This window comes from Nomascus leucogenys, chromosome X, assembly GCF_006542625.1.
Source record: "Nomascus leucogenys isolate Asia chromosome X, Asia_NLE_v1, whole genome shotgun sequence".
Taxonomy (NCBI): domain Eukaryota; kingdom Metazoa; phylum Chordata; class Mammalia; order Primates; family Hylobatidae; genus Nomascus; species Nomascus leucogenys.
Window position 1 is genome coordinate 134114920 of NC_044406.1, and position 18139 is coordinate 134133058.

The window sequence follows — 18139 nt, forward strand, 5'->3', positions numbered from 1 at the left end:
TGGAGAGTTGATTCATACCCTTCTATTGCAGTTCTTACCTTCTCTTTCTGAGCTCATGCTGTGCCCTAGAGAAAGGCTTGAAGGCTCTTCTAGGATGCTATACTCACCTTGGCTCTCTCTCAGGAGCTATCCCTGAATGGGAGATAAATAACAATTTGAAGTTGACATTGGACATTGCAAACATCCAGAACAGTGTTGGAATTAGACATAGTGCTATGTACTTAGTGTCTGAATAAACATGTGGTGCAATGTATTTTTTAAGTTTGATATCAATGGCATGGTTGAGATTTGGGGGGCACATGATGTCCATTACCTGGCTGACTGCGTTTTTTACTTCTCAGCTGCCACTGTTGGCATCATAGATATAAAATCCGGCCCTGGCCCTCCCCATGAAACACTTATTGAATTGCCATTTTCAAGCCAGTCCTCCAGGGCAGGCAGAGATGGCCACTGGAGTTTGGCTAGGGAGTGGCCTGACACAGGAGGACAGACTTTTTGGGAGTGGGAATATGTTGTGTTCTCTGTATGCCCCTGCCTCATACCACTAAACCTCTGGTTTTTCTTTTTTGTCAGTTTTTCTTTTCATTTTTCTCGAGGTTAAAGGAACCCCTGAAAATTAGGAGTTAAACCTGGAATCAATTTTCATTTACAGCTGAGAAGCAGTTATTGATGCTGTGCTTGCAGCTCAATAAAAGATCTAAAGATATAGACCTTGTGCTTCTCTTTCAATATAAGCAGCCTAATCAGTCTCAAATGTTTTTTTAACAAAGAAATTGTATCGACACGTTTATTTAAAATCGCTGTCTTTTAAAGTTTTAAACTATCCGCAATTTGACTTATTCCAAAGGCTTCTAGAATGTGTGGTGGGCAAACTCCAAAGCTCCCTCCAGCACATGTTCTTAGAGCCAGGCAAACATCTGCTTAATATTTAATTGAGTGATATTATGATGTCTGATTTCCACAGCCCTAAACATGTAGTCTGGTGTCCACAGGTAGCGGGATGGCTTGTGATGCCTGGGTTCTGAAGCCTAGTTAGATCTGGGCATGGCTGTCTCATGCCCCAGTTAGCTCACATTGGCAATAGAAGCAGCAGACTTTAGAAATCTAAAAGGCATAAAAGAGATAGGTCTTGTTAGAAACTTCCTTTAGGGCATTATAACATTAATAACATCTTATTAATATGAATTAGATTGAAATATTAGATGACTTCATTTAGCACAGTTAGAAGTCCAGAAAACATTTGATATGACTGAAAATGTTCAATTAGTGACCAGGTTCACTAAAAGGCTCTACATAAAGCTTGGAGTAGTATGCTAGTGCTTTAAAAACAGAACTGAACCATTAAAATTTTCTTTGAACACAAAACATGCTAATGTGTTGTGTCTGGGCACATGATTGTGAGTAGCTCCAGTGTACCCAATTTTATTTAACCCCATCTTATTTCTTTTTCCACCAAAGAAGTATCCTGGTATTCTGTGAAATGTTCACCTAATTGAAAGCATATTAATTATTGGAGATGTATGGACTTTCCAACTAGACACTAGCAGCAGAGTTGCACCTTAAGCATATGAGCATTTACAGAAAACAATAATCTTCTTAGATCTTCCCCTCCGCTTCATAGTTTTGGTTTTTTTTTGTTTTTAAATCTTCAGATTACTGATTACCTAACACAAAAAAGTTGCTTTTAATCCAGTTTCTTTAATCCGGGTCTTATATTTGATCCATTTGGATTTGTTTGTTGTTTGCTGGTGGTCATGGTCATGGTTGTTGTTCTTGTTGAGCGAGCTTACTGGCCTGCTTGCTATTTGAGAATTTCAAATGAAATAATTACACAGCCACTGAAGACCCAAACATTCTGGCAGCTTTGGGATGTGTTCCTGATACCTGTGATGCACACTGAACTTTCAGAACCTAGTAGCCACATTATATTGAAAGCCTGCATTTATATTTTAAGTTTGCTAATGAAAAAGATGCAATGAATTTTACTCCTGCTATCAGCTGGCTCTTTTGAAGTTGGTGTGCTGTATAGAATAGATTAGTTGTGACAACAGATACTCTTCCCTGCTGTAATTGGTCCTATTTTAAAGCCACAGTTCTCCCTCATCATACTGAACAAGTTGTTACCTCCCCAAGGTTTCTCTGCGTTTCTATTGACTTTGTTATCAGCAGAAAGGCTGGGGAAAGCCTCTTCGGTAATGACATCGATACGACACACACAGCAAGAGAGGTCAGCCTGTCAGAGCTCTAGAAACAGCAGATGGATTAGGATGAAACTGGGTGCAAAATAACTTTGATAGAGTCTTTTAATGTAAACAGTTTATCTGTCATTGCCTTTCATTGAAATCCCTCACAGAATGATAGCATTTGGGCCTTTAAGGTTACAGAATGTAGCTGAATAAAATCCATACATTGTCATACTCAAACTATCCACCAATTAGAGAATGAGAGGACATTTTAATTTATTCATTAAAGACAGGAGAGTAAATAGGATAACATATAAGGTTAATAGAATAACATTGGCCTTCATATTCCCAAGATTGTATTTCCCATTTGGCTATATTAGCACAGAGACTAGATTAATAAGAAACTGCTTAGGGCTTGTATGATGTGGTTTTTAATATGCTTGAGACAAGTCTGTGACTGTTTAGAAACCTGTGTGTTGAATTTTTTTGTTACAATTAGGTCTTCTCCTTTAGTACCAATTTTTTTGACTTGTAAGTTATATACAATAGAATGCTTTGAGCATACAGAGATGCATAGAAGTGTAATGTTTTTATGTATTGTGCTTATCACATGGTCAGTAATGACCAAATACTGGCTAATGTCTAATAAACTTTGTGAATTATCCAACTATGAGCATTTCAGTTGCAAAGTCCATAGCTCTTTTGCTTAGCTTAGCACTTTTCCACAATGACCTTAAGTCAGACACTGGTGAGGGTATGTTGCTTGCCCCAAGATCCAAACAGAAACAAAAATGGATATGATCTGTCATTTCAAAATAGATAATGCTCATGTATGACAGGGATGACCACAGCCTTTGCACCCACAAGAGCACACAGCATATATATGGTTCTGTGAAGAGTGTGGCAGTGAGAGAGCAGCCACCTCTGGAAAGCTGGGGACCAGTAAGTACAGATTTCAGTTGAAGTGCCTGGAGAAAAGAGTCCTCATCATGTTGCCGTTTCTGGGCTGGAGGAAGTGACTAGACATCATTGGTCCTTTCTTCACGCAAGCCCCACCCCCTCTTTGGTCCAAGCACATTCTTTTTCTTAAGTCTCTTCATCATCCCAATTAGGGTCCTAATCCATTCTTGCAGCCTGGAAGTTTCACTCTGGAGTCATTCGTAAGTAAATCCCAGGAAATGCACCATGTGTGCCTAACTTCACTGGTAGTTTCCAAGCCTTGAGTTTAATCAGGGTTCTAGAATATACCTAGAACAGTATTCACATCTCAAGCAAAAGTCATATAATGAAACACTTTGCCACTTTGAAAAAGTAAGATTTTGAAACTTATATTCTGGCTTGAAAAATTTACTGGGGCTTTGGTTTAGGGCTCAAGAATGCTTAACTCTACCCCCTCCCCCCAGATATCTGCCATCTGCCAAAAAAAGTCACCAGGCAGGCTGCAAACACCAAGGACCTTGTTCTGCATGGAAAACTGAATTGATATTTTCTTAAGCAGCTATATTTACTTTTATCTTTACTTATCAAGAGCAAAGAGCATAAGCATTGTAAGTGCATAGAAGAGTTTCCAAATTTGAGATTAACCAATCTAACATTAACCATTCAAAATACAGGTGGATGGGCAGAAAAAAGAAACAAAACTTTCCAAAATGTATGGGGCCACATAACTCGTATTTCACACAACAAAAATTTCATAGGAGTCTTTGGAACATTTTACTAAAAACGTATAAACTTGCTAAAGCTAGTTTCTTGTTAATGGAGGTCGACTAAAACTTCATATTTAACCCTGAATCATATATATGTATGTGTGTTTCTCAAAAAACTAAAAATAGAACTACTATATGATCAACAATCTCACTACTGGGTAGTTTTCCAAAGTAAAGAAAATCAGTATATTAAAGGAATACTTGCACCACCATGTTTACTGCTGCACAAGTCACAATAGCTAAGATATGGAATCAATCTAAATGTTCATCAACAGATAAATGGTTAAAATGTGAGATATATATATATATATATATACACATATATACAAAATTGATTACTATTTAGCCATAAAAGAGTATAAAATCCTGTCATTTCTGGCAACATTGCTGCAAAAAAGGAGGGCTTTAGTTCTTCCCCCTCCTGTGGAGTCTGCAGTCCGGATTCATGCCCTTCCCCAAGTTCTGGCCAGGAGATTTCTCAATGGGTTCAAATTGTTACAAAGGTCAGCTGGAGGTTTCCTTCTCCCTGTAGCCTTTTCTGAGTGCCCCTGGCAGCCCTCCTAAAGGACCCCTGTGAGGCAAAGCTGAAATTGCTTACTGGGGGCCCAGCAAGCCCACAGGGCTTTTCCCGCTTCTTCCTCTACCCCTGTATTTTGCTAGCAGGGGTATTGTGCTTACAATAAAAATGGCTATATTTTTATTGTAGGGATACAGGGAACCAAGTTACAATTGGCAACATTAAATTCACACAGACAATGAGGGAAAGAGAGAATAAAAGTGTACAGACCAAATGTGTTAATAACCATGTAATTTTATTTGAATGTTGACGTAAGTGACACCCACCCACCACCTTAAACACACACATATAAATGAAGTCTGCAATAACATCCTTTTGTCTTATTGACAACGAGTATGGCCATGCTACTATATGACTGTATTTGTGGTGTTCTGGCTGTGAACAGTGTACTCTGTGAGTGAGTGTGTGTGTGTGTGTGTGTAAGAGAGGGAGGGGGAGGGGGGAGAGAGAGAGATACAGAGATTACAGAGATACCGAGACAAATAGAAATTCTGTGCATTACTGACTGGCACACCACTGCCCTCACCTCTGGATGTCTGTTCCAATCCCATATGCTCTGTTGTGTTCCTCTGTGAAGGCAGTAGTGCAGTGGTACTTGTGATAATTCGTCAGAAAAGTGGAAGAACCTGACCTCTTATATCCTCATTTGACCTCTTCTTCTCCCCTCTGTATCTTCTCACCTCTCCTGCCCAACCATTCTTACCTCTCTAATATTTCTTCTCCCAGCCCTCACTTGGAGCAGAATCACAGCATGAGCTCAGGTTCTTAAAGATAGTGATTAGGTTCTCCTTCAAGCCTCTGAGCCACGAGCCTGCCTGGTAACGTGGAGAAAACTTTATAGTGAGTGAGGGCATCCCTATGACCAGGCATGTCCCAGAATCCCCGAGCCTAGCCTTCAGAATCCTCTGGGCATAAACATGGACTCGAGGGTCATTAAGTCTTATTAAGTCTTTATTCCTCTTTGCTGCATCTGCAGAGAAGCACCGTGCTAGATACAACTCCTTAGCTCAGGGGAGCAGATGTGTCATGAAATGAGGGGAAGGTAACTATCCTGAAGAGAGAGGAATCTGTTTGGGGGACGATGTTAATTCAGCTTCCCTCGGGAGCTGTGAAAACATTGATTTTATACCATTAAGTCTTCACAGTGTGACCATGAAACTGTTCTCAGCAACTTTTCTGTTTTAATATATTTGTGTAAATCCTGATATAGTTTCACAAGTGTTACAATTGAGGCTTCAAAAGATGAAGGAGAAGACATCTAAAATAGACAAATTAGACTCTGTGGCACAACTCTGTTTATTGGCAGTGTGCATGCCTGCAGATAATGGCAGCAACTATCTTCCAACCCAGCAAGATTCTCCTTCTCAGTCTATAACTAATGGTGAACAGATACAGTATTTGGAGAGAGGCTTGCATGTGTTTCAGCTCTTTTGGCAGAAGGTGAAGAAAATTCCACATTTTTTTTTCTGATAAAACATATTATATTGTCCCTTCCAGCCAGAGCAGAAGTAGTGTTTCCTGAGAGGCTCCCTTCCTGAATGATGATAGGATAGATCTGATAATACTACCAGGACATGCTACAGAGCCTGGTTTTCCTGACTATGGTTAGAAATAGACTGAGGGAAAATTTAGTACATTAGACAATTAGTTGGTATTTTTTGCCTCCTAGTTCAGACTATTTTGAGTCGTTAGCACAGAAATAGTAATGCTGTCTGTGGTCCAAGAGACATTCTGGTTTGATCGGCCATGTTCTTGTGTTCATTACTTCTCCTGATTAACGAGAAAGTAACTCCCTAGCTTCCTGTTTCTCCCTCATTGTGTCCATCTTCCTTATTGTATCCACATTTATCTTCCCAAATCAAGTCTGACTCTATCCAATTTATGCTTAAAATTCCTTCCCTTGAACCCTACATTCTTCATTGTATACTACAGACTTTATATAATAAAGGGCAAACACCATTCTTGCAAAGTCCTTCACTCAATATTCAATCACACATATATATGATTCAGGGCTAAATATGAAGCCTTAGTCCACTTCATATATATAATATATATCCACATGTGTATATATATATAAATACATGTATTTATATATATCCATATGTATATAATCCTTTTAGATATATGTGAAATACTCCTGTGTGTGTGTTAAAATATGGAATACCAGACCTTAAAATGACCATAGAGAGTTTTTACTCCAGCTTTCTAATTTTCTCAATAAGAAAACTGAGATACAAAGCAGTCAGTTAGTATTTAGTATATAAATAAAAATGTAGTCTCATCACCCAGAGTATAATGTGTTTCAAAGGGATAAGAAGCCTTATCACACTAGTAGGTTAATGATAAAGATATTTTATCAGTATTTCCTGCCAATTAGGTTTTTGAATACGTAATTGAGTACCTACTATGTACTAATAGTACACTTCCCATTTCTTCTGGTTATGCATGATAGGGAGAAAACCTCTATTAGGCATTGATTGTCTCTCACTAAAAGATACATGTCATTTTGTGAAGTGTGCCCCCTTAGCATCAGGGGCAAGAGGGCTCAGATTGGTTAGGGGAAAGAAAATTGAATTTTCAAACCCACAAACCCCAGGGGAACAGAGTGACCAAGTGCCACTTACATTGGGCCTCCTGACTGGGGAAAAATAAACACCTCAAAGCAATACTGAAGTGCTTGCCTGGCATCTCCATATTTACTGCACTTAGAGAATGATTAGTGTCAACAGATGACTTTGTGGGTGAAACATGCTTCTTCACCAAAGACAGTACATTTTTCATGAAGTTACAATAAACCAAACCTTAGTTATAAACGAAATTTCCAACTGACAAATGGATCTTGCTAAAGGATTTTCTATCCAGCGACATAGCCAGATTGAAGGGAGCAAGTCTTTATGGAATGCAGGCACTTCTGAATGCTGTTATCACATCATCTTTGGGCTGGATGCTCACAAGACTCTGGCTACCATGGTAGTGAAATGCACATGCAGGTACAAGTAATACCTGCTATTCAGTGGCTATTCAACTGGCTGTGGCAGGGTCTTGAATGGCAGTGTGAGTGAAATTGATATTTACTCAATGAGCAATGGGAAGCCATGAAGGATTATGACAATGAGAGCAATGTGATCAAAGTGGAGCCTTAGGAAGATTCATCTTGAAGTAGAACATAAAATAGATTTAGAATAGGGAGACCAGTAGAGAAGTGAGGTGGCAGTGGCCATAGTTCTGGTGAGAGGCAATACAAATCAAGTTAGCAGTAGTTGCAGGAAGAGTGAGGAAGGCACAGGTAGCTACAAGCCTTCTTCCAGAAAGTGGGATGGGAAATTCACCCTGTGAATGCTGCTCCAGACTCCCTCCTCTTTGGAGTGTAAACAAGAGCCTTACATTCAGTTGCAGGATGAATTTAGATGCACATCAGCCTGGAGCTCAGCTCTTCCTCCAGAGGCTTATTTTTTCCCTCCATACAGAGCTTAGTGTCCTCTGGCACATTTTCATGCCCAGAGCATAATGTCCAGGCCTATGAGTTCGCCTAGTCATTCTTGATTCATTTATCTCATCAATGTGTAAGTGACTGTTAAGTGCAAGACATAGTTCTATCCACTGAGAACAAATTTTCCCCAACCTCTGCCTGTCAAAAGTATATTCCTGCCCCTGTTATGTATAGCAAAGACCTATTTCACTGATTATTAGAAAAGAATGAATAAAGTTAAAATGTGGAAAGCCCAGTGATCTAAAGATAGGGAACATGTTTTTGCTTCCTAGAGGTTCAAGGTTCAAATACAGGATGTTTCCATGCACGTTTTCAGGCATCCATAATAATGGTTAGTGTTTTCCTAAATATTATAATCCCTGTATGACAAGTCAGAAATTCAGGCATCCAGGTGTTGCAAAATGTTGAGTGACATTTTGTCCTCTTAATCTGCCACCCTTGGCTGTGTGTGCTTAATGCCAGCTGGGGTTTAGCCTACAGGATACATTGTCTTTTGCCATTTTACTCATTCCAGTGAAATCTATTTAAATGCTGTAATTAAGCGATTCATTTTTATATTTAAGCAAGTGCTGTCAGTATATGCCTCTTCAATTGTTTTAGCCAATTCTGTCGGTATTGATTTTAGGCCATCTGAATACCCTAATGATGAGTTCATTTGTTAATAGAAGAGTTTCTCTTCTGAACTTAGGCAATCGATGCAATTTACCAATACATGCTGCTAGGTTAGGGTATAGCTGTGCCTCACAGAACAATCATGTGAAAAAAAGTTAAATCCAAAACAAAACAAAGAAGCACAAAACCAATGCAATTAATTGTTTTTCTGTCTTTTTCCATGTTGTTGAATACCCAGTTATTTGAAATTATCTGAATGATTGGCTTTTCCCTTTTGATTAAGAAATGTAAAAACCCAGTTTGGATGTATCTGCTAGTAGAATGAAAGGAAAATGCATATGACATGGAAATGTAAAAAGCATATAGAGCAATACTAATAAAATCACATTTTATGCTTAACTGACAGTATTATTATTGATTATGGAAAAAACTAATACCTGAGTCCACTGCCACAATATCTCTAGGCCGTCCAAATGTTCACTTTGACAGTCTCAACATACAGGAAACATATTGCATTAGATTTGTTTTCTGTAAAAGGAGGGGGATGATAAGTCTGACTGTTCAGAGCATGCTTCTTACAACCCCCAAAAGATTCTCTACATTTTCTATAAATATATATTTCTAGTCCAATAGACATGTATAAATACATTTAATTTATATTTAAATAAATATAAATAAATTTGCTGATAATGAGAGAGAAGTCACCTCAGAAATGCTCCTTGGAATCAGAGAAGTTTCTTCTTCCTTGCATTTAATTTCTCAAGATACTCCATGACAGAGGTGGCCCATGTAGAAGAGGAGCTTCAGGGCTTCCCCATCCTCAGAGTCCAATGTTAATAAAAAAGTAAAGAGCCCTCTGATGGAGTGAAGTGTGGAAGGAGGGGCTACTAAAGGAGAGATAAACTGGAAAATATGGAATCATCCTAGGCTTCCTTGGAAACACAGAGAAAGAGAGAGAAAAGAGAGAAAGACAAATAGAGAGAAGGAGAGATCTGTAGAATCTAAACATATCAAAGTCTTCTGTGAATAGCACTTTCCAGACAGAAGCTTTCTATTCACTCCAGAACCACTACTGATATGGAGAGTAGAAGATAGTGGTTCCTATAATCCTCATTGGAATAACTACGTAGGTTTCATACCACAACGTGGCCTCTACTCAGTAAGCCCATAAACTATCTGGCTGTAAAAATCTATGCATGAACACCTGTGTAGAAAGCAGTCACAATCAAGGTGCACTGCATTTACATATCATGTTGCAGCTTCCAGAGCACTGTTGTCAGTGTTGGCTACTCACAACCACCCTTGCTGTAGAAAATGCAGGAATTATTATCTTCATTTTTAAAATGAAGAAACTGATGCTCAGAGGTGTTTAGTACTTGCCAATAGGGTAAGTGGCAAATCTGGGACTAGAACCCAGGTTTTTAACATTTCTGGCACAGCACTCTCTCCACTCTAGCCTATTACCTCTCATCACACCATACTGGAGTACATTCTCTAACATTTTAATTTCTTTTATTGCTTTTTTCTTATACTAGAGCTTCCTCAATTGTGAGATAAGTATCATGATAGGGAACCATGGCACAAAATAAGGAGAATATAGGTTTTTAAAAGCATGTAGACGTTATAAATTAAAGCAGCATAACTGTTAACTCTCCAGCCTCCATTTTCCAATCAGTTTAAATTACTTTAATGTATGTTTTTAAACTTAAAATTAGCTGCAATCCCAATATGTAACTGTCTTGATGTTTGGTGAATTGTGCTATGTCATTTCCTTTTAATTTTCCTCCTTTTGCAGTGTGTCTTACATTCTGGCATGTGTATCTGGAACTTGGGATTGTCTTCTTATGTCCCATCATTTCAAAAGAGAAATTCTCTCTTTGTGTATCTTGTAGAATAATTCACGTATCATTTGTACATAAATAATTCACTTAAAATTTTTTCCTCAAAGTCTCTTCATGTAATAATTCCTCATAGCATGCCTAAAACAACATCAAATTACAGTGAAAGCAAAGTAACACATTGCGAGCTTTTTCTCATATGGCAAGGTTCTCTGCCATCATTTACTCTACCATCATTTACTTGCCATCATTCACTTGAGAGATTCAAGGTGATGAGCACACAAGAGGATGACATGAGGACATCTGACTAGAGCTGTTGGGACATCAGAATGATCACAAGTTAATTTCCAAAGAAAAGAGAACCTCTCAGCATAGACATTTTCAATCAATAGCCAGGCAACCCAGAAAAAAATAATTTGAAGGAAGTTATTTTCCTATGTTGGCTCTATAAAAAGATGTATGTTTCAAAGAAACTGGCCTCAAACATGATCATGTTCCTCCTGATCAGAGAAAAATAACGGGGTCTAATTGACAGTTCTAAAGCATAGAGCAGAGAGGGTATTTTCAAAAAACGTGCCTCCGAATCAAAGGGAGGATAAGCAATGTCACTTTGATTTTTCCCTCTTCCTGTCTCCTGCCAGTGGCAAGCTCATCCTATCACATCCAGCATGCTTTAAAAGGAAACCACTTGAACACAGCACCCATTACTTTGTGATAACCTAAGTCTTCTAGAACAGACTTACCTGGATTCTAAGGGATTGAAAAAAGTGGATTCACATGATTTCCACAGTGCCATGTCTTCAGCCTACTACTATATCTTATTGCAAACCAGACAGGCTTGGGAGAGAAAAGGGTTTTTTAAAACAAAGGCAGATGTGAGTGTGCATGTATGTGCAGACTGGGTCCTGCTGCTGTAGGAAAGGTGCATGGCAGTCCCCACTTCCTGCCAGCACTGCTTCTCCCTTTGTTCTTCTGACTTGGGAGAATCTGCAGGATGAGTGAGGTTCGCATCCTCTGTACACGGACTGCAAATGGACAAGTTTTCATATCCAAGATACATGTGACACATGAGTTGGGCCAGCCAGACACGTATTTCTTGTTTTCTCATTTTCACCTCTTACCTCATTCCTTAGCTTTTTTCCTATTCTAGCACTTGCCAAAATTCAACCTCAGGCACAGATGGTGAGAAAATGATTTTTGCCTACCAAGCCAAAGAAAGTGCCCAAATATTAATGGTTATTTATCTAGAAACAGAACCTGAGACTTAATAAATGGAAGCATGGATTTCCAGCACTAACATCTAAACTTTGGAAGTGTTTTGTTCAGTTGTTAGGCATAGAGGTCTTCAGTATGTTGAATATCACTTGTCACCCAGAATGTCAAGTTCAGAGTTAGATTATATGTTGTCTCTGCTAAAAGTGGTTGCCTCTGTATTCTAATTTACAGCAGTATTCTCTTCTCTGTAGCCCTTACCCACCTCCAAGATTCACAAATATAAAGGTCCCCAAACAGATACTTTTTTAAAGGACCTGAACAACCCTGAGGTTGTCAAATGGCTGCTTCAATGCTCTTTTTATCAAACATAATGTCTATAGCCTGAAAAAGTCTATGGGAGTACAAGTTTGGTTCTGATTACATAATTATGCTACAGAAATATGAAAAAAAATCATCACTAAAACCCTCCAGGTGCTTAAACAGTTTGATAGACTGTAGCCATTCTGCCATCAGCACCCCCAGCTGTGTTGCTTAGCAACATTTTAATTCCAGAAGAATCGAAGGAGCTGAAATCCCTGTGGAGAAGGAAACAGAAATAAGAGGGCTGTTGACAGATGATCTGAGTTGTTTCTTCTAATATACTGTGAAGATCACTAGCTCTTTTCATGAATGATAAATGGACTGTACACAGATCAATGGGTTCAGCACTAAACTGGAACCAGGCTCCATGTCTAAGGCAATGCAGGCCAAGAGGCCCAGAGATTTCCTCATTTCTATGATTTGGTGTATATTTTCTTCAAGGTTCCACAGGAGGAAATTGATCTGAGTATTCAGTCATTCCTTGCCCTTCTGTGGTGTCAGCTAATAAACCTGATTTTAGAAATGGACACTCGACTTTCTATCATGGTGGAAGTATGGCCAGGTGTCAGTAGTAGTGCTAGGGTGAGCAGTTCCCTACCACAAATCTAAAAATGCAGGATATGCCCACGACCATTCTGTCTGTATCTGTTTCCCCAACCTGTCATTACAACCCAATCAGGTCCAAACAGGGTAAGATTAGAGTGAAAGGTGGGAAGAGAGGGACCCTAGTTGTGCACCCAGAAGTCCACTTTTATGGTCCCTGATGAACTTTCTAGGCAGTCCTCACAATGCCCACCTGTACTGGAAAGCTGCACTTGGATAGGTAACCATGTTTCCCAGGAGAAGAAAATTGCTTTCTGAGTCTCCAGTCTGCTTATCTACAGCACCCTGTTTCGGTTAGCTCCTTATGTTTCTGAAGAGCATTTTATATTGCTTATTGTTTTGGTAGCTAGTTGCAATGATTATGCCTGCTAATATTGTCTAATTGCATTTTTTCTTCTGTTTACAGGCTGTTGAAAAGGCAAAACCTAGGAATAATCCTGTGAAGTAAGTTATTATTTTTATTAGTTGCAAATGTTAATTTTAATGGACTCGATGCATGTGAAAAAATAAGGTCATAAAAGAGACCTTGGATTTTGAGTTAATCTCTATTCACGACAATTTAAAGACAAAAACAAAACAAGCCAAAAAAATCCTCCAATGAGCAGGGACCAGCTTATATTTTTCCCCGTGTTCCTGGTGAAGAAATGCCCCAAGTTGTACCCAGTTTACATAAATTAATATGTGCAATCCATGAATAGCTGCCAAATACTATTATAATCATATTCAATACATAGTACTTCAAGCCTTTGGGTTTTGCACATGCTAAAAAGATTACATTTTTAATTGCAAACCTTGGACCTATGACAGAGACATAAATGACTGAAAGTGTGCCAAGTGATTTCCAGCCACGTGGGGAGGTTTGGCACCTTGGCATCAAGGCCTCAATACTCTGTTAATGAAAAGCTCATAAAATATACTTAACTAAAGGCTTTTCTTTATGTTTTAGCTAACAGACAGCAATTCCCAAGGCATTTTATGAGATACTCTTAAATCACAAACAAGCTACACAGACCTCTTTTAAATATAGTACATCTTAGACATCCTGTCTCTTCCAGAAGGGAGACTTTCAAATTAAGAAGGATGGCTGTCTTGTCATTTGGGTTTGTAACATCTGATTGCAGTGTTACAATGCATGCTAGTCCTGCCAGCTCTGTGGCTGAGGGAGGACTTTCTCTATTTGCTGGGTTATTATAGGTCTGGTAATATCACATCTCGAGGAACTATGTGTTAATTTATTTCGGCTGACTTCCATTATAGTTGGTACCAAATACAGAAATGGAGAGTACATAGATTTTTAAGTTTCTGGGAGAATGGATCAGCTAATGCCAATGACAAGAAGCCTGCTTATGTTTTGTATAATAAAATAACTAAATTTCCACGACACCAGGGTAGCATTTAGCATACCATTAAATCTAAGCCCTAGTACGTTTTTCCAAAAGGCGTTGTGTACTTTGCTTTTAAGTTTCATTTTTCTTAGGCCAAAGAATATTCCCTATCAGGCTCTGTAACATCTACAGAGGCATCCATAGTCTGGAGATACATTATGTTGTAGTCTTATGGAAGTATTTGTAGTAGCTGAGGTTTTGTCAGGTCGTGCAGTTGGGGGTTGAAATCTTCTCTGCAGCCTGATTTCTTTTCCGTCTGAATGCCCTAAAGGCTCCTCCACGGTGAGCCTGTGGCTGGCAAGCTGGGAGAATTAGAGGATGGTGCTAATGAGGCCAGGGTCAGGGCTTTTGTCCCTGGGTGGGCGATTAGTGAACTTCTTTCCTGCAGTTCAACTTCACTCCTTCCTCCAGTCCGCCTGCATGCAGATGTGTGCCCCAGGTCACAAGGAGTGGGGCTAGGGCTGGAGGAATGTAAATCAAGGCCCTCAATGGCAAATGTCTCCAAGCTCCAGCACTCCCAATAGGAAGTGATTCCCAAGCTGCATTTTTGCATGCATAGAATAGCCCATTGGCAGTGTTTGGAGTTGCATTTAATTCTATTCTAATGGCCTAGAAGCAGGACCTGTTTTCTCTTTGCTCCTTGTGAGCATTTGACCCTACAGTAATTGTATTTTTATGAGTTCTTATTAATTCGCAGTGCAGACTCTATCTGCTGTCTAGTGTTTTGAGGAATGTTATAAAAAGAAGGAACGGAAACTAGAAGAGTCAAAGGATTATTGAGCTTTGTGCTTTAAATATATTTGAAAATCCGCTTAGTAATAAACCTAAGTCATAACTAACAGGTAGGTGTTTAGAATTGTCTTCTAATTAAATAAGATACTGTTCTCAGGATGAGTTTGGGTTCATGATACCAAACTCAGCACTTGAAGAAGGAGACTTCCTCAAGACCTCAGCTCAGAAACAAAAACTCCACAGCAGGGTTCCGTTGCTCCGCCTGACAGGAGAACAGAGTCAAAGTTTTTAGAAAGTTTTATATATAATGGTCCTTTTGCCATTTCTGATGACATCAAAGGCATCCCTCCTGAGGAAATCTCAACTGCACAACCCTACTATGCCCGCAGTTCAGCAGGAAGCAGTTAGAGCAGTCGTTGGCCAACCTCCCCAACAGCACTTGGGTTTTCCCATTGAGAGGGGGACTGAGAGACAGGACTAGCTGGATTTCCCAGGCCGACTAGCAATTCCTAAGCCTAGCTGGGGAAGGTGACCACACCCCCCTTTAAACACGGGGCTTGTAACTCAACTCACACCCGACCAATCAGATAGTAAAGAGAGTTCACTAAAATACCAATTAGGCTAAAAATAGGAGGTAAAGAAATAATCAAATCATCTATCGCCAGAGAGCACGGGGAGAGGGACAATGATCGGGATGTAAACCCAGGCATTTGAGCCAGATCAGGTAACCCTCTTTGGGTCCCCTCCCATTGTATGGGAGCTCTGTTTTCACTCTATTAAATCTTGCAACTGCACACTCTTCTGGTCTGTGTTTGTTCCGGCTCGAGCTGAGCTTTTGCTCGCCGTCCACCACTGCTGAATGCCACCATTGCAGACCTGCCCTTGACTTCCACCCCTCCGGATCTGGCAGGGTGTCCGCTGCACTCCTGATCCAGCGAGGCACCCATTGCCACTCCCGATTGGGCTAAAGGCTTGCCATTGTTCCTGCACAGCTAAGTGCCTGGGTTTGTCCTAATCAGGCTGAACACTGGTCGCTGGGTTCCACGGTTCTCTTCCATGACCCACAGCTTCTAACAGAGCTATAACACTCACCACATGGCCCAAGGTTCCATTCATTGGAATCCCAAGGTCAGAGAACAAAAGTCCTGCCCCATCTTGGGAGTGGCCACCACCATCTTGGAAGCTCGAAGAACAAAGACACTCCCCCAGTAACACTAGAGAACTTCAGTTACACACAGTGCACTGGAACCCCAAATAGAGTAAAGATTCAATACATGTTTTCTGAATGAATAAGTAAAAAAATTGGACATATCCCAGAAAACAGGGATTCTTCCAGGAAAATAGGTTTCTTCCAGGAACCTAGCCTGCAGGCTTGACAAGGCTGGTGGCTCTCTTCTAGTAGAGTGTCACCGTCATGTTAAAAGGACATGTGTATTGTAACTAACCAAGTGGTCCAGTCCTATCGGGTGAAATTCACCCCTGATATTTCATGTAGGTTCTTTTCTATTTTCCCCAAGTGTCAGCCAGTCTGAGAAATAAAGGGACAGAGTACAAAAGAGAGAAATTTTAAAGCTGGGTGTCGGGGGGAGACATCACATGTCAGCAGGTTCTGTGATGACCCCCAAGCTGCAAAACCAGCAAGTTTTTATTAGTGATTTTCAAAAGGGGAGGGAGTGTACGAATAGGGTGTGGGTCACAGAGATCACATGCTTCACAAGGTAATTGAATATCACAAGGCAAATGGAGGCAGGGCGAGATCACAGGACCACAGGACTGGGGCAAAATTAAAATTGCTAATGAAGTTTCGGGCACGTATTGTCATTGATAACATCTTATCAGGAGACAGGGTTTGAGAGCAGACAACCAGTCCGACCAAAATTTATTAGGCGGGAATTTCCTTGTCCTAATAAGCCTGGGAGCGCTATGGGAGACTGGGGCTTATTTCATCCCACAGCTACGACCATAAAAGACAGCCGCCCCCAAAGCAGCCATTTCAGAGGCCTCCTCTCAGGGACGCATTCTCTTTCTCAGGGATGTTACTTGCTGACAAAAAGAATTCAGTGATATTTCTCCTACTTGCTTTTGAAAGAAGAGAAATATGGCTCTGTTCCGCCTGGCTCACCAGCGGTCAGAGTTTAAGGTTATCTCTCTTGTTCCCTGAACATTGCTGTTATCCTGTTCTTTTTTCAAGGTGCCCAGATTTCATATTGTTCAAACACACATGCTCTACAAACAATTTGTGCAGTTAACGAAATCATCACAGGGTCCTGAGACGACTTACATCCTCCTCAGCTTTTGAAGATGATGGGATTAAGAGATTAAAGTAAAGACAGGCATAGGAAATCACAAGGGTATTGATTGGGGAAGTGATAAGTGTCCATGAAATCTTCACAATTTATGTTCAGAGATTGCAGTAAAGACAGGCGTAAGAAATTATAAAAGTATTAACTTGGGGAACGAATAAATGTCCATGAAATCTTCACAATTTATATTCGTCTGCCATGGCTTCAGCCAGTCCCTCCATTCGGGGTCCCTGACTTCCTACAACACAGTCCCTGTTATTCTTGACTCACGCCACATGTAAAAATGTTCCTCCATTGCTCTGGTTCTTTCTAGCTGTTTTGTTTCTGACCAGTTCCTTGTTTGATCTCGTAACAAGAAATAACATTTGATTGTCTTTTTGAGCATACAATGAAAATTGTGTACAGTTTTACTGGAAAACAGAGGCCCAGCGGCATCATTTACAACTCAAGTATGAACACAAATTGGTAAATATGAACATGTGTGTGGTTTCATATAGCCCTTTGGTGTAGAGTTTGGCAAATGGTTGAAAAAAATCAAAAGAACGTTTTTTGACATGTGAAAATTATATGAAATTCAAATTTCAGTAAGCATAAATAAAGTTTTATTGGAACACAGCCACACTCATTCATTTCCATATTGTCTGTGGCTGCTTTTGTGCTACAATGGCAGACTTGAGTAGTTGTGACATAAAATGTATGTAGCCTATAAAGCTGTACACTTTTACCATCTGGCCCCTTATAGAAAGTTTGTGGACTCCTGCTCTAGTTGGTGAGGTAGAAAAAAGCATTAAGCTTTTTTGTGATGCTGAAGGTTAAACTATCAATCCTTTCTCCTTTGGCCTTTAAAACAATTAGTTTTACTGAGCCCTTATTGTGTGTTTAGGACTTTCTAGGGTTGATGTGCCACTTAATTCTCATTCAGAGCAAACAGATTCGCTCTTCACTCACTACCTTTGAAAATCATACGGATATGAGATCCATTGACAGGGCATTGATGCCTCAGAAACAAATGAACGCATAGAACACATATCTAGAGCATACTGCTAGTCTTCCAAATTGTGTGTGGATGGATTTATTGCAAAGGGCATATTAATTTTCTAAAATTCTGTCACTTCCACATCTAACTAAGGCTAAA

At 39.8% G+C, this 18139-nt stretch overlaps 1 protein-coding gene across 3 annotated transcripts in view; it reads left to right on the forward strand.

The window, feature by feature from the left end:
- The window catches only part of AFF2 (AF4/FMR2 family member 2), a 518465-nt gene that overhangs the window by 401997 nt on the left and 98329 nt on the right, over window positions 1–18139 (forward strand). For all 3 annotated transcript variants that reach the window (XM_003271824.3, XM_003271823.3, XM_012498708.2), the window contains one exon: window positions 12991–13028. In XM_003271824.3, coding sequence (XP_003271872.1) covers window positions 12991–13028 — 38 coding nt within the window. The remainder of the gene's footprint in view (window positions 1–12990; window positions 13029–18139) is intronic.